Source organism: Tachypleus tridentatus, chromosome 6, assembly GCF_004210375.1.
Source record: "Tachypleus tridentatus isolate NWPU-2018 chromosome 6, ASM421037v1, whole genome shotgun sequence".
Classification (NCBI taxonomy): Eukaryota; Metazoa; Arthropoda; class Merostomata; order Xiphosura; family Limulidae; genus Tachypleus; species Tachypleus tridentatus.
The window spans coordinates 3,797,519-3,815,778 of record NC_134830.1 but is presented as its reverse complement, the minus strand read 5'-3'; the positions used below and the strand labels follow the sequence as shown (position 1 = coordinate 3,815,778).

General features: G+C 32.0%; 1 protein-coding gene across 1 annotated transcript; it reads right to left on the bottom strand.

Annotated features, from left to right (window-relative positions):
* Positions 1-7,764: 7,764 nt before the first annotated feature.
* On the bottom strand, positions 7,765-14,249 carry LOC143254558 (zinc finger protein 862-like). The gene is made up of 3 exons (XM_076509719.1): positions 14,174-14,249; positions 8,751-8,929; positions 7,765-8,424 (listed from the first exon to the last, which is right to left on the bottom strand). The coding sequence occupies exons 1-3, from the start codon at positions 14,247-14,249 to the stop codon at positions 7,765-7,767; spliced, it is 915 nt and encodes a 304-aa protein (XP_076365834.1).
* Positions 14,250-18,260: the final 4,011 nt, after the last annotated feature.

Genomic DNA, 18,260 nt, shown 5'->3' with positions numbered 1-18,260 from the left:
AACATTGAATCACAAATATATAAGTGTCAGACAACTAGTTGAACATTACATCACAAATATATAAGTATCAGATAATAACAATTTCCTTGAATTGTTCAAGATTCCTCAAATATCCTGACGAATTTTCACTTATTACTAAAATATCAAAACTCTGCAATACCATTTCTCATATATATATAAAAAATAAAATATTCATGCCAACCAAATAACATATAAATAAATCCAATTTGTTTCATACAGACAAGTCAAAATAATTTAATAACAAGGATAATTATGTTATAATGGCAGGTAATGATTGATGTATACATAACATGGACAACTGAACTGACATAGGTGGTTTCAATACTAAGAAAACTGTTAAAAGAAGAAATTAAAAACTACACAAACTGAGTTATTTGAAATTATAAAAAATTTATCTTCTTTGGTAAGTCACTGTCAGTTTGGTATTCTTTTTGGTACAAATAGGAACAATTTGAAACCCAGAAGTTGGCATTCTGTAAAAGAAGTAAAACAATAAACTTTGCCTTCTTTTTTTTATATATACACTGTAAAAGCCACTTGAATGAAAATGTGTTCAACTACTAAAATGCTGATTCACTCCACAAACTGGTAGCTTTATAAGTAGGGATATCCCATCTGTCAGTCAGAACCCAAACTGATTCAGTGAACCCTCATGGAAAAGGATTAAAAAAAATTCAAATAGAAGTATCATGGTAGAGTATATAGTACTATTCAATACCTTACAATTATATTTAGTTATACTATCCAATATTTTTGTAGTTTTATTTAATATGTTTTTCGTAAGTGTGGAGGTTCGAAGATTAATTAGTAGAAATATTAGTGGGTGGCTTCATTATATTCCTTCTTTAATGTATTTAAGGGTAGCTATAGACAGTGAAATACAATAGATGCTGATACGTTGTGAGTGTAAACACTCAGATTCAACCCTTATTTAATATTTTTTATGATTTTCCATGGAAGCTGACTAAAATGACATTTATATTTGGATTTTACTGATAGATGGGTTATCCCTAATGCCAGTGGGTGCTTTTACTGCAGGTATTATCATTATGACAATAAATTATCAACCTGGACAGATAATGGAAATGAGAAATTTAATTGATTATTGTTTTATAGTGCTGATTTAGTCATCTATTAATAATTAATATAATCAGTAGATTGTTAATTATATATATACATTTATATATATAATTTATATATATATTAATTTATATATGCAACAATGTAAATATCTAGAGAATAATGTAATTCATTCACTTTTATTATAATATATAAGTTATTATATAAATGCATGCATATGTATGGAATTTAGTAGACAACAGGCATTAATAACTATAACACACACCTCCGAATTTAAGCCAATAAAAGTTTCACTTTGTGGAAAGGACAAAATGTTCCAGGAATTGTTTTTGTTTTTTTTAATAAGTTGGATAAAAAAGGTCTTACTTACATCAAATTATTATTTTGCTTTCCACAATTAACATTTTTATTGTTATGTATGTTGACGAAACATCTTCCTTGTTTTTCTCTAAAAGCACCAAAAGTTTCAGGGAAATAGTCAATTTGTTAGAGTAAGAAATAAACTTCCAAGCTCATATTACAACTCAGATCTTTGTATTTGTTGAGAATACTGTCTTAATTTGGGTTCTTGTTGTTTCCTAAAAATGTGTTCATCTGAAGTCATATTCCTAATCTGAACCCAAACAAAATCATTCATTCAGTTCCATTTCTGAAAGAGCTGAAAATTACCTATATAGGTTCTTGAAGCTGTCGCCTTCTTTGTCTAAGGCCTTTACAAACTGCTCCATCAAGCCCAGTTTTATATGAAGTGGAGGTTAAAGTTCCTTCTTCGTGTCATCCAAACTTTCATGTTGAATGTTTACCAATCCAGGTATCAGACTGACTCTGTGCAACCATTGCTTTTATATTCAGTGATGATTTCGTGTTCTACTGTTCCATTTACATAACAAACATGGTAACTTTGTGTAACTTGGTTCTTGACCCAACAACATATAAAGGCTGGGTTTATTTTGTTTTGAATTTCGAGCAAAAGGCTATCTGTGCTAGCCATCCCTAACTTAGCAGTTTAAAACTAGAGGGAAGGCAGCTAGTCATCACCATCCACTGCCAACTCTTGAGCTACTCTTTTACCAAAGAATATTGGGATTGACTATTACATTATAATGCTCCATGGCTGAAAGGGCAAGCATGTTTGGTGTGATGGGGATTTGAACCTGCAACCTTCAGATTACGAGCCAAGTGCCTTAACCACCTGGCCATGCTGGGACTTTTAAGTCTCCACAAGGTAACCAACCTTTGTATTGACCTGATTAAGAATAAGGTTGAGATTTCCTTGAAGTGAACCGAATCAGTAATAGGAACAGATGTATATATGTTAAAGAACAAATTTTAGGCTTATTATGGAAGAATCAATGAAAAATCACATGGTTCATAAGTTATAGTTCATAGCATTGGTATAAATTAAACATTATTGTTGCAATAAACCAGTGAACATTCTTGAAAAAGGTGTGGTATAAATACTTTTTTTAGTTTTTTGTACAGTAATATGATGTCCCTGGAGAAAGTAAGTTCTTAACCCTACTTCTGACCAAAATAATATCTGATAAATACTTTGAAAGATCCAGATCTCTGACTAACTCATTAAGTTCACCTTATGTGGAAAGTTGTGGTTCACCAAACGTTTGAGATTGAAAACAATTTTTTTCGTCATTTCTATTGACTTCAGAATCAGATGAAACTGTACCAAGAGTCTTCAGTGGAGTACGTACATCACGTCTAATGGCAATAGCTCATATGGCAGACTGAATATTTCGAGAAATGTTTAATTTAGAATGTCCATAAAAAAGTGGTTTTTCAATGAACAGTTATGACTCATTTGTGTCTCTTACTGAGGTTTGTTTCTCATAAATTACATTAAATAAAGAAAAACACACTACCTGGAAGGATGATTCCAGATCTATAATAAAAACCATGGGGGAAAGGCTGATTAAAATAAGAACAAACTCTTTTCTCCATCACTTATATATTTCACACAAAACATCATATGTACTTTTACATAAGTGAATCATTATCATTGAAATTGTGTCACATTTCGTTACACTTACAGTATTGAGAACCACTGGCTATAGATTTGTTTAGACCAATTACAATTTGAGAATCTTATAGATTGTTCCAGAACCCACAAGAAATGCATCACTAGTTAATTAATAAACTCTTAACAGACTGCATGAAGTCTCATTTCTGGATAGTATTTTTGTTTGTGCGTACACTGACATTATTTTATTTTAAAAAATTATTTACTTCTCGTCATGGCAATAAGAGGTTGTGTAAGTGACCTAGACATATTGTGTTGTGTTTGTGCTAAATTAATTCTAAAGAAACAATGGCAAAAGATCACAAAATTTGCCAAGAAAGTTTATTACACATGTTTTGGAATGAAAATTGGGGAACAAAACAAATCATGGGCTCTCAACTTGATGTGCCTCATTTGTGTGTAAGAGGTGAGACAGTGAACTATGGCTCTTTGCCTTTTGAAACTCCTACGGTCTGGTGTCAACGTAGAAACTATGGAGATGACCAGTATTTTGGTTTATGTAACATGGCAAGCCGATATAAAAAGGAAACTTCTTATTCAAACCTTCATAACACCATTACTTATTGATGTGATGCACCTACTCCACTGGAGAAAAACCTTCATAACACCATTACTTATTGATGTGATGTACCTACTCCACTGGAGACTCTTGATACAGAGTCATCTAATTCTGAGTCAGATGACAACAGAATTGTTTAAAATCTGAAATGTCACCTGAACTACAACTTTTCATATAAGATGAAATTTGGGTCTTCCAAAGGATTCCTCAGAGATTTTGACATCCAGAATGGCTGATTACTGATGGTTATTGAACTCCAGATGCAATACGTCTTTTTGTTTACAATTTCACACAAAGCTTTAAGAGGTCTCTATGTACTAGTGTCCGTAATTTAGCAGTTAAAGACTAAAATTAAAGCAGCTAGTCATAACCTCCCACAGTCACCTCTTGTGTTACTCTTTTACCAACAAATAGTGGAATTGACCATCCCATAATGGTATCCGCATGGCTGAAAGAGTGTACACGTTTGATGTGATGGGGATTCAAATCAGCAACCCACATGTTGCGAGTTCAGCACTGTAATAATCTGACCATGCCAAGACTCTCAGATTTCACAAAAGAATGAGGATAAATGAGGATGCATGTTTGTCTCACATCAGTGATCTTCCATTTTCTTCCGTTTGTTCGTATTTTTGTTGACAAACATAATAAAAAATGTTCATTGTGGTAAACAAAATAATAATTTGATCTAAGTAAGAGTTTTGTTTCCTTTCAATTTGTAAAAATATCCTTATACAATAGAAAAATTGGATATTATTTAAATATATATAAAGATGAATTTATTAGCAAAATAGGAAAAACTATTTGTACCCTTGCACTTAATAGATGCCACAAATCTTCAGAAAAATAGCAAATATTTATTAAAGCAGTTTCACCTTGTTAATGATGTAACATTTTATCAAAACATTAAATGTTTATTTCCGTTTGTGGGTTTATTGAATACCCAATACATTATTACTCTTGGGGAAAACTGACAAACACAATCTGTTAACTTTCTTGTTCTAGAGCAATGCTGGCTGTCATAAACAACTTCATGTAACACATTTCAACATATATTTGGGGATATTTGGTTTTTACTGTATTAATAACATTTTATTGCATCTCTGGTTGACATTCTAAAAGATCGTAAAGGTTCCACCCATTTGCCAGTTCAATGAAAGGATGCTGTGTGAAAAAAATAATAAAAAACATCTGTTTAATGAAAGTGATTATTCTACATCATACACATTATGTTAAATTAGTCTCTGTAAACAGTAATGTGTAAAAATGTTAGGACAAGGGAATACTCTGTCATTCTTTACATTTTATGAGTCCAAGTTTGAAATATTTCATTCAAAATGTGTGTTGTATGTCAGGCAGAAGAAAGGTGAAAACTACTTATCTCACCACACAGCAACTACTATGAAGCGTGGGAGAGTTAGTGTGATAGTTTGGGGTGTGTTTATGGTGAGATGACGGGAAATATTTCAAAATACATTGAACAATAGACCAGCACAAGTATTGATCCATCACAGAGTATCCAGTGGTTTACATATTCGTAACTGATTCTACTACCAAGAAGATAATGACCTCAAAACCCCATCCAACCTCTGCAGAAATTACGTAGCTAAGAAATAAGCTGCTAGAGTCATTCAAATAACACAGAGCCCCTATCTCAACCTAACTGAGCAGGTCTGGGATATGACAGATTAAAAACTTTACAAATCAAAAGTTACTTCCAAAGACACTTTATGGCAGTGTATGAAGGCCACATGGAGCAAACTCCCATAGGATACTTTGATTAAATATCTTGTAACAATACATGAAAGACTGTGGAACACACAAAATATTAAGTGTTTACTAAACTCAAGCATCTCCACTGAGTTTGTTCTACTAAATATAAAGATTAATATACCTGAGGTTTCACTTTTCATTGTTCTCTTCATGGAACCTGAAATCTAATTTTTTAAGTTTATTCTAACACTTTTCTACAGTACTGTAATATAAGTTTAATATTTTTAAAGGTATCACATTCTAAAGACATGCTGACAACTGAAGATTAAGTAATTCCACATGTTAAACTACAACTCTTTAACATGATTTTGTAAACAAGTTGAAATCAAGTGTTCAGTAAATTATACAAATATTCTAGAAGAACATATAACAAACATCTAAAAAAGTACTCCAAACCATGGTATGATGTTGTATCTTTATCATATTGATATTTATATAGATTTGTATGAATGGTCTTTCTTTATAAGGATTTACATAACCCTCTAACATGACTCTTATTATAATTTTTGTTAATTCCCTGACACCTCAGATATGTCATTTCTTTCTCTTTCAGAGCTTGGAATTAGGGCTTAACCTGGACTAAATTTTTCTGTAGCCAGGCTATTAGCCAAATGATTTTTTTGGTAGCCAATTTTAGCCAGAGTTTTAGCCAAATAGGTTTGATCCTTATCCAACCCTCCAGCCAGTCACATACGATAAGACAGTCAAAGAATAAATGACAACCAAGTTCTTATCATACATTTTATTTCAATGAATTTATCATTCATCAAATTTATTATAAAACAACAGTTACAAAGTCCAATGTTTTTCACACACAAATCATTACAATAATGACATGGAAGACGAGTCACTAAATTAAAAGTAACATACTGCTAAACAGGGGTCTCTCTAGACTTGCAAACCAGGGAGAAATTTTGCTCTAATTTTACAAAATTATGGAAAAGTTTACAGTCAATAGCATTCTTTTCTTCTATAATATAATCTGTATAAGATTACTTTTCCTTGAGCTTACGAAGGGTGAGGTTTGGTCTGTTTTGGGAGACCACTTCTCCCAAGTCTCTCTAGTGAGAGCCCTGCTTAATAAAATATATATCATCACAAAACTAAACTTGACAAGTTTCAGTAACATTCATGCTGAAAATCTGAACACAAATTCATGACAAAATAAAAAATATATCCATACCTTGAAGCATGTCATTTTGTTGTGCCTCATTTACAGTTATAACTGGTGCCTTTGTTTCAATAATTACATTAGAATACATCTGTTCTTTTTTGTACTCCAGATCTTAAAGACACGTTTAAAATCAAAATTTCCAGTGTTTGGACCATCTGTTGACAGACACATGATATTTTCCAGGTTTCTAGTTCTCATTGAATTCCTCAGACACGTTTTTATCAAATTCTGCTTACTAAAACCTCTCACAATCAGCTGTTGAAACTGGAGCTACCAGCAGTCTCTCTGCCAGTTCTACACTTGCAGGAAAGGACTCTCTGTATTTTACTGTAGAAACTTTTAATGTCTGTTACAGACTTGCTTCCACTATCAAAAGTAGATCTAGCAAATTTTGAAAATGATTTCAATTCTTGTTTTGTTCCCTCATGGTCAAAGATTGACAAATAATCATTGATGGTGTCAATGTCTGTGTCTTTGAGCAGTGGGTTGAAGAAATTTGTGAGGGAAGTCAAAATATCTGCATCATCATTACCTGAAAACCTGTCATTCAGACTTCTTATCATATTTTCTGTGAACTTATCACAGATGTTTTCTGCCTCAGACATTTGAACTGCACTGTCTCTTATGGTATGCCCACCAAACTGAAAAGTGTACAGTCCATCTGAATCTAACTGAGGCTCAGCTGTCACCTCGTTCAGAAATTTTGACAGCATTTCACCAGATTTCAGTGATGTTGAGAAAACCCACTTGTAGAGAAATATTTTACATAGAAGAGCGAACAACGTTTCAAAGGTCGAAACGTTGTTCGCTCTTCTATGTAAAATATTTTCTCAACCCAAACGAGCCGTTTTGCATATATATTTTACCAGATTTGTTTTGTTTCATATCCTCCAGACACTCAATAGTTGAAGCAAGCAGTGGGTGAACTTCAGAGAAATTAAGATTTTTCCTCTGAAATGTTTTTGACAAAATGGCTTCAAACAATCAGCCAAGTAATGTGACACATACAGAAATTTGAATGAAGTGATGGGTTTATACAAGCTAAGAGCTTTACCAGAGGTCTCTTCCATGAATACAGACACAAGGCTGGAGTAGTTGGAAAGCAGTGCATCTACTGCACCTTCAGAACTTAACCACCTGGTGTGAAAGATCTTTTCTTCTACATTGATGATGTTCTGCACTGCAGTCAAAGTTGATAATGCTCTGCACTGCAGTCAAAGTTGCCATATTTTTTGGTGAGTACCTAACAAACTTAAAGATGGAATTCATAATATCCTGGTACTTGACAAGATATGGTATGCTGTCAGCTCCTGTGGCACAACTCAAAGCTAGTGTGTGTGCGATACAGTGTGTGGCTAGGACACCTGGTACAAATTGATTTAGTCTAGTAACTACCCCAGACTTTGACCCAACCATCACAGCAGCACCATCAGTGCTGACACTACATAACTTTTTCACTTCAATACCCTTCTCTGATAACATACTAATGACTTTTGTAAAAATGTTCTCAGCATTAGCTTTGTAAAGTTCACAGATTCCAAGGAAATAGGTCTGTGGTGTCACTATACCGAACTGATCCATCTCTGGTACACGGATGTAGCTGACAAGGTTCTGCTTTACTGAAATGTCTGTACTTTCATCAGTCATGATGCTGAATTTTCCATTTTTGGGTAGTTTGTTTTTTAAATTTTCTCTCAACACTATTGCTATACAATCTTGGAAGTCACTAATACTAGTGTTGTGTTCATAAGTAGTATGTTGGTCTACTACCAGATGCTGGAGCTGTGTTGGAATTAAAACAAAAAGAATAAATACATAAATAAATAATTTGTGGGAGTAGTAACTCCAGAACATGAATACACAAATCAGTAACAAATTTCATCAAGAACAATGGAGAAATTCCACTTGTAAAACATTAGCTGATAATCCTTCACCAATTTAAGAACATAAAAACTGTATTATATACATAATAAATAATTTGTGAGATTAGTAATTGTGGAACATGAATACGTAAATCAGTAACTATAACAAATTTTTCATTAAGAACAACAAATAAAATCCACTTGTAACAAGAACAGAAAAACTGTATTGTATACGTAATAACTTACCTGCATCATACGTAGTTTGTTTAGATCTGGAATTAGGGAACTTGGTAGGTCATGCTTTGCTGCAAAGTAAACATTGTGCACTGCAGCTATGATGACAGTCTCACTTTTGTTTGTGGCTGAGACTGTGGCCTTAGTTATCACTGTAGACAGCTTGGACGCCTTCATTGCATCTCTGTGGTCTGAAATACATGATAATAAAATAAATTACCTCATGCATCACAACATCTTTTTAATGTAATAACACTGCTAAAGTATTAGGAAATAAATTGACATGGGCATATTTTTTTTATTATATTTAATAATTTTATAAGTTTAACTATCCAAATAAGTCTCAACATTTACTCAGTCAATAAATACCTTTTGTTTTCTGATGTTTGGTTAGGTTGTCTTTTTTCATCACTGCACAACCAGTTGTGAAAGTGTTTGAGTCCTGTACTTTAATGCACAATGTGCAAAACATTTGCTTTGTAGAGGCTTCATATTTGAACCAGTTAAATTCATTCAACCATATTTCTTGGAATGATCGTGAACTGTCAGTTTCAGATTTGGATTTTTTTGATGGAGGCATTAGACAATTTTCACTGTCTAAGGAGCATTTGGCCTGCGAAGAAGCCATTCTGAGATCTGATGAATTTGCTGCATATTGGCTCAATTTATAGAGAATCTTTCCACTAATTAACATTTAGTTTTTTACAAGTGCGTGTTTATTATGGTACTAATCCAGTAACTGCTTTTAATTAAACTTACCGGCCAAGCCATGCGCCATTAGATAATGTAATTACACGTGTGAAAGCCATCACAATCTTCATGGTCGTCCTTTAATTATTGCGCCGCTAATCAACCACATATAAATGAGTTATTCGTGTCAAGCCGTTAGGTCCCTGTTGATTGAACAATTTTTCACATGTTTGTCGACCATGACTTTGCATGAATGCAGACGAGTTATTGATCTGGTTACCGCAAACTTGCATTAAAAAAAACGTTGATGTAGTGAACCAGTCTAGCATTTTGTAAACAAACAGTGTTTTGCTGGTATATTCCCCAATTACAATTTTTCTTCACCAAAAAACAAAAATAATAGGCATTAGAGAATATGGCGAGCGACAGCGTGAACCCTGTTGGAAGGCTCAGTCATATAACATGATTGATTAATTGGTAACGTTCTGGTATAACTTCCTCTTCAAGAGTTACATGGTACATTTCATTCCTAGCACCACTAACTGACAATTGGTTTTTGATACAGTAGATCTAAAATCCCTCACGATATACTTATTTTATAAATATTAGATATTTGAGATTATGAAGCTACACACTGTTGTAATGGCTAGTGGAAAAATTTGTGGAAATACAACAAACAGACAAGTAACTCTTACTAGGGAAAAACAAATTGTACTTTATTAAATATATCATATAATGGTTATTAATATTTTTATAGAATGGAACAGTTGTTTTCTATAACTAGTGTACAATGTACACCATGTTTATGTATGAATAAGGACAAGGGTAAATACAAACAATGTCACAATTTTTTGTCATTAAATATAAATAGAGAACTCGCTCTTAGATAAACCACACAAAATATTATAAAAACCAGGTGTGTTTTTTAATGAATAATAAACACATTAAAATTCAAAGTATCTGAATATAAGATCCAACAACATTTTGAGTTTTATTATCTCAAAAATTATATCACAGGAACATTGCTATGAAGTACAACCACTTTCACCAGTTAGAGATCAACTGAAGTGAAGGTAAATGGATGGACTTAAATATAATAATAAGTTTTACAAAGTAAAAATATTCACCTTAAAGTTGGTCAATTTTTCAATTGTGGGGAATTATGGATATTACAAAATAAACAAATATGAAACTGTGAGTAATTTATTCCACATCTTTAAGAGTTCAGAGGCAGTGTAGCTTTTAGTTATGTCCACTTCTAAACATTTATTCAAAAAATCTTATAAAACTGGGGATAGGTTATATTTATTTTCAATGTATGGCTTCCCATTTGTTAGTATTAAGTTATATATCTGAAAAGTAGTGTTAACTTGATGACTAAATCAATAACTTAACAACAGAAAATAATTCTGATAATAAAAATATTTAAGTATACATAATGAAAAATTATAACCAATACTGTTAGTTACATTAGCATTACAGAGACAGAATATGCCTTGCTTATAAAACACAAAAATACTATCTGCTTCATGGACTATTACAGAAACAGAATAAACCTTACTTATAAAACACAAAAATACTATCTCCTTCATGGACTATTACAGAATCCTCATTACTTGACAACCATGACATCACCATGTACAACTTTTTGGATAATTCCTCCCTAATAATATCTAAATAGCTCCAAAAGTATATCACAATGGGTGAATTACCTAAACTGTTACTGTTTTATTACAGTGGCTTCAGAAGATGATTGTAATACTATGGCCAAAAACACTAAAATATAACAAGTTACAAAACAACAACAACATGCACATTCAATAATTACTTGTTAATGGTTGTTCATACTTGTTATAATCATTATATTCAATACAACTATATGTATGAATAATGTGCAAAGACTTCTTTTTGTCCTTATTACATCTATTCCCTGTAGTAGGTGAAAGACAGTCTGTACAAAACATACAGTTGTGTTTTATAGTACAAAAGTGTAGCTTTTAAGAATTTGGGTATTGTGAAACAATGGTAATTTGGTAATTAACTTTATTAGAGAAACATTTATGTTTAACTAAAGCAAACCATTAATGCACTCAAATTATTTAAAGATCATGAAACTGTTAATGAAATACTTCAATTTTATTCACTGGAAGGTTCTCTTAGATCTATTAAAATAAAATTTTATATTGTCATTCTACCAAAGTCTTTAATTTTCTATCTGATTCAACCTCAGGTTCATACATTTTCTCTGTTATTATTTCTGGAGCCATCCATTGAAGAGTGCCAACCACTAATGTTTGTTTATTTTGTTCTTGGGATAATTTGGCACATAACCCAAAATCAGCTGTGTGATGGAGAAAACTGAAAATAAAGTTTTCATGTGAGAGAAAATGAAAACAGAAAGAAGTTGTACAGAATATCTAGTTAGCCTTACAAAATCAACTTAAGGTGTATTAATAATTGTTACAGGTTTGTAGTCATTTCATCAGGTTTAACATAGCTAACAAAAGTTAAAGATTTTTGAAACTACTTTAACCTTATCCAGCTAAGTGTATTATATCCTTTTTTATAAGGGCACATGACAACATCAAGTTCAAATTATTTTTGTTCCATCTTCTTTTGTCAAATCAACTATATATCAAAACTGTTTTAAATGTTAGACTTGATAACAAAATAAAATTATATTGTCATTTGTTTCAAATAAGTTAATAAAAAATATTCAATTGGTTAACTATAATTTCAATTTATTCTGGTCCTATTGATAATATTGATTGTAAAATAGAAATATTTAAACATCCGAATATACAAATGAAACTTGTCAACATACAAATCTACTTAGTTCCAGAACAAATAGTTTGAAATAAAATATTTATTTTTGAAATTACTAGTGTTAAGAAATGTAAAATATAATTAAATAACAAAAAATCATGAGTTAAACATGGAAAATTAACAAAATATTTAAAACCAACTGGCTTAAAACTGATTATAAAAACAAGTGTTGGTGTTGTTTTCACATTGTTCTTAGTTTCTCCATTGTGGCTTAGAATCAAAAGTGTGTGAGAAACAGTATTTCAAATCTATCTTTTGTATCCTACAAATCAGAGCCAAACAAGCTTTTCATTCAATATTAGAACTCATCAGTTTGGTTAGATGGTGAGACACAAAAGTTTCTATGAAACACTATTTATACATGTGGTATAAAACATTAAATATTTCAATATAAATAGTGTAAATACTGAAATATTGTACAAGTTAAAAGTTATTATAAAACAAGTTAACTGTAGACGTATTTCATTGTTTATATTCCTCTTAACTTGTCTATTGTGGTTCAAGATTACAGGTGTATAAAAGATAAAAAAAAGTAAACACATCTGTAGTTGATTTATTTTATAATAATAAAAACTTGAAATATTAAACTTCAGACAAACAGGTTTTAAAAAACAATGTTTTAGTTTTTGTTTGCTATTTGTATATTACTGGCAATAGTACTTTGAGACAAATGTTACTTTCCATTAATATATACATATAATTTATAATAAGGTCTTCACATAAGACTGCTTTTTTGATAAATAAACTATCAGATTAATATTAGTTTCAAACTGACAAATAGTAACTCAAACTCTTGTTTTAATTAAACTAATGTGTTGTCAGTAGGTCAAGTAATCTATGATAAAAAGTGTTAGAAACAAGTTAAAGTACTTAGGACTACACATGTTCACAAAGTCATTATATGTCTAAAAACTGACCTAGTTTTATACTGCAGTCCCTTCCAAGTAAAATGTTACCACTTTCAATGTCTCTGTGAATTATGTTATTAATATGTAGAAACTCTATTCCTTTGAGAACCTACATGAAATATGAATTTGTTTTAAATATATTAAAATATCAGTATAATTTTAATGTGTTTGTTGTATTCAATACTTTATATATAATGATATTTGGATACAACAAAACAAACATGAAATAGAACAAAAAAATATTAAAGCGTGTTTATACTGTTAACTACCACAAGTACACGGCTTTGATTGGGTTATTAGGTTAATATATTAGTTATTTCACCATCTGCTGTCATGAGTAAATAGTAGACTTTGCAGGTTGAGACAAACAACTTTGAGTTACTGCTCCTTGGCAATTTTAAACCTAAATCATTTCTGAATTAAAGTATTTTTTATATATTTCATTTGTACTTTCAATACATGTACTAACAATAACATTATACTATACTTTTGTTACTAATCAACATGACATAACAGGAGTGGTTGTAAAACACTATTATTATAACCCATTGTTAATCCTATACATTATATGTTTTTGTATAAACGAGAGTATCCATTTTGTGTGTCACACCAACAATAGCCAATTTTTCATTGGCGACAGGTGGGGGTGATCTCTCATTGGATTGAAATGTGGATATTTGCCGAGATACTGGTTGTTACATGGATCAACCATCTTCTATTGAATTTGAACCACTACATCAAGAACATGTGAAATCTATCCAGTCTGACAAATATCTCAATAACTTTCTGACACCCATATTTTGCAATTTCTTCCTGTGTCCCCATCAGTGGAACCAGCTAGGCCTCGTATGGTCTTTTTGTACATGATTCTATGGAACCAGCTAGGCCTTGTATGGCCTTTCTGTACATGATTCTATGGTTTGTGATATTTTATCCCTCTCCCAATTTCCCACGATCTCTGTTCTTCTGTTTTGCTCAATATTTCTTCTTCTCCTTATTTAGTCTTCTCACCTTCCCAGTAAGAGAGTTCTGGTGGAACATTTTGCTTTCCAATTGGTTGAGGATGCCAGCATGTCGCACTTGACATGGTCTATCATCAATTTGCTTTAAGATACCATCAAGCTGATTGTTCTCAACATTTGAGAAGTATTATGTTAATATGGTGGCACTATGTAATTTTCTGCTGCGTTTAAACCATGCCCAGTTTCACATCTTTCTTCTACTCTTTTTGTCTGCCATCTAACATGTTCTCTAGGCTATGTGTTGAAGTTTTGAGAGTTTATTGAGGGACAGCCTCTCCCTTACTATTTTCACAATGGCTCATTCATCATCCTTTTTATCTTGCCTTACACACTTCGTTCCTTTGCTGTTGATATCTTCTGGGTCTCCATGTGGTCTTGTCCCAGGTTTGTTTAACAACACTTCTCTCAAAGAATTAAGTATTGCATCCTTTCTTTATTGGTATGTATAAACCATGTTACTGATACTTTGCAATCATGTATGGAATCCTTTACTATTTCTTTACTGATAGATTGTTTGTTGCAGTCTAAGCCACGGCAAACTCCTATTCCATTTTCCTGTCCTAGTCATTCTCAAACCTAACCTGTTCCTTCTTCTTGGGGTTCTATATTGCATTATTTTCTTTGAGGATCAATGTGTTTATCAGGTTCTATCAGATGGACTTTTACTACAATTTTTTCCTTGCCTTCTTTATCACAGGTCCCCATTTCCTTCTCCCTCTCTCAGGATCCTGTTACCAGTCAACACCAGTCAAAAGTAGTTCAAGCTTATCATAACAGGCCATCAGACATGTGACTTATGTTTCTCTCAGTTTGTATTACAGGCTTTTTATGGTCACCCCCCCCAAAAAAAAAAACTGTAGACTGACAGTTAGTTACTCATAAAAATTTCCCAATTCAGTAGATTTCGTAATCTCCTTTGTCTTACTATGGACTTTTTCTTTGCCTTCAGGTGAGTTTTTTTGCAGATTATGGATGGCCAAGTTGGGTGTCACGAATGTTAATTTACATATCCTGATAGTTCTGCAGTTATGATCATATCTTTGGTATATCCATCAATGGGAAGGTAACTCCTACTTTTAACCCATGTGCCTTTCTTCCATTTCTTACCTTTATCCTATGTCTGTTCTGGAAAATCTTACATGTCCTGTATGTGCTTTTCAATGTTATATTGTCTACATGGTTTCCAACTATGGTGTTCATTCCTGCCTCTTTACCACTCGAAAACCATCCTCCGTTCATAATATTTCTCCTTCAACCCACTCCAATTAGGTTTAGGATCTTGATTTGATTGGCTTATTCCTCTCTTTTTGTCTTCCCATATTTTGTTTAGAATGTAATCTCATTAAACTTGACACCTTATCTTCTCTCTGGCATCACATCTTTATCATTCACTGGAAGAATTTCTTGAATTGACCATTAGGGCTACACCTAATACATTCATATTTCATCATTTCCATAGTATTCTTCTTTGAGTTATCATCTTCCTCGTGTAGCCACTCTTCAAATTTCTGCATGACTTTGGTAAGTTATATCATATTCTTCTTTATTTTTTTTTTCAAGGATCTTTTTCCATTTTGATGGTAATTACCCATTGTTTGGATCCCACTTTGTGGCAAATTGTGCATGACCATGTACACTTTAACTTTTGAATTCTGCACTTGTTAACCATCTTGATTTGCTTGTTATATTCCATGGCTACGCATTGTATACTGTATTGAAGGGGTATTTAACAAGATCATTTGAAGGTTTTCCTGAAGGTGGAATTTCTTTATAAATATACTCGTACTGGACTATACCACTTATGGACTACATGGATAAAGAAGAAAGATATATCTACCCATTCTTGCTATCCTTTGTATTAAATAAATCGGTATGGTCTGTTTTTAAAATAGGGTTTTGTGGTCACCCATTGTACTGTTTCAAGTGTTTTCGTGTCTCCAGACTCTCTATGAGGTTTAATACTCTTTCTGTTTTAGTGGAGTCTGTGGACCGTTAATACTCTCCAGTTCTATATTGCTTGTGTAAGTACTGTAAGGGCAACATCCTTAATTATATAATAAAATCCATTCAGTGTAGAGTGGGGTTGTCGTGTTGTGCTGGTGTAGACGACATGAAATCCTCCACATTAAATCACACAAAAACAAGAGTAAGACGTCATATTGTAGTTCATCTCTTAAATTGGGATCAATTATCCTACCCTTATGTAGATATCAATTGCCACAGTTTGAATACTGAATTGAGAGTGGAATCAATGAGCATAAATCTTGACACACAAATTATAAATGTCTGTCTTCCTCCCTCGATTATACTCCATCTGTGTTGGGGTTCACGATGGAGATACTTGGGATTGTTACAGTTCTTTCCCTTCTGCTCTCCCTAGAAGTATCTTATTCCAAAAATTTTAGTGCACCTGCATAGGTTCTGGTCACTTTCACTGCTTAGGAATTTGATACTATACCTTTCTCAGATGGGTGAATAGTATATGCTATCTCACACCAGTTCTTCGGATCTGACTCTCTTGTCTCCAGGTGCATCCTTTGGATGTTTCTTTTTTACTCTAGCACTAGTCTGTCCACCAATCAAATGTACAAAAGGTACTTACCTCCTTTCACACATTTCATACTCATTTAAATTGATGTTTCTAATTTTAGACAAAGCTCCAAGTGTCAGTCTGGTAGAATTGGATAGAGGAAGTCTGATGCATAACGATGATGTGTGAAATTCTCAATGGTGGAAAGGTTCGCATAATAATGTACTTTAAAGACACATATAGGGGGCAGCACTGAATGAAAATAGTTATTTGTGTGAAAGGAGGAAGTGCCTATTGGAATTACATTTTCAGTACAGAAGAGTAGAACTTTAATAACATTATTACAGTATGTGGGATACAGAAGGAAAATATATATGCTGGTTAACCAACCTATAGAATGGTATTCCTGATGTACTGAAAATATGATTTAAATTATAAAATATAGAAACGTTCAATATTACGACATCTTACCCTTTTCTGAATTATCAAAGAAACAAAAAACGTAGAGTAACAAGTGGTCAATCTGATTCACCTCACACAAATGTAAGTATTTCATTTTACACCAACAAAAGTTTGTATTCAAAAATAACTGTTTTAATCACGGCAAAAATAGTTGCATACTTCAGAAAGTGTTGAAAAATTGAAACTAAATAATTGTACATTTTCATTTAAAGGGGAAGTTAGACAAATTATTAAGAACAAAATAACAGTATAGAACAACATTGTTGCCATGTCAATGTTTAAAGTACATATGATCACATACAAGGTTTATTCATCAAAATAATCCATACTGTTATTAATATTGGTATGCTTTAAAGCAAACCTTTACTACAATGGATTAATTCATGTGTGTAAGCTAACCTTGATTGTAACAGCAGAATACACTTCCAAATGGTAATTAATGTAATTTGAAGGAGCGATGCTTACTTGAATGAATATAATCTATCATTTATTTTTAATCAGTATATTAGAATCGTGTTCATATAATAACAAACATTAAATTGTCAATTTTGTAATTACACCATGATAAACTAAGCATACAGTTTTTAACCTTATAGAAATATAATATTAGAAACATCTGATAATCTATTATGATTTTAAAAGGTAGAATAATTTTATTAGTAGCATGGTATAATATGTTCATGTACTAGCACATTACTCAGCTCACATAGTTTATATGTGGTTGTAGAAATTATTGTATTAAATGTAGCATTACTTATAAAACTGTAAACTTTGTGTGAAATACAATAAATATTAACTTAGAAGTTTTTTACATCAAATACAATCTGAATTATTTTGTTTATAAATGTTGGATATAAGATAACATCATTAGTAACTAATATATAAAACAATGCACATTTAAAAAAATATACAACATCTTTTGTGGTAAAAAATAAAAATTGTAAATAGATAAAACTACTAAAGAAGTTGAAAAGTGGTCACTCTTTATTAACACTCTTGAAATTGAATTTGTAATTTTTTTCTATGAACCACACGTCTTTCTAGATAATAAAAATCTAAATATTAAAGAATGTTTAAGAACTGT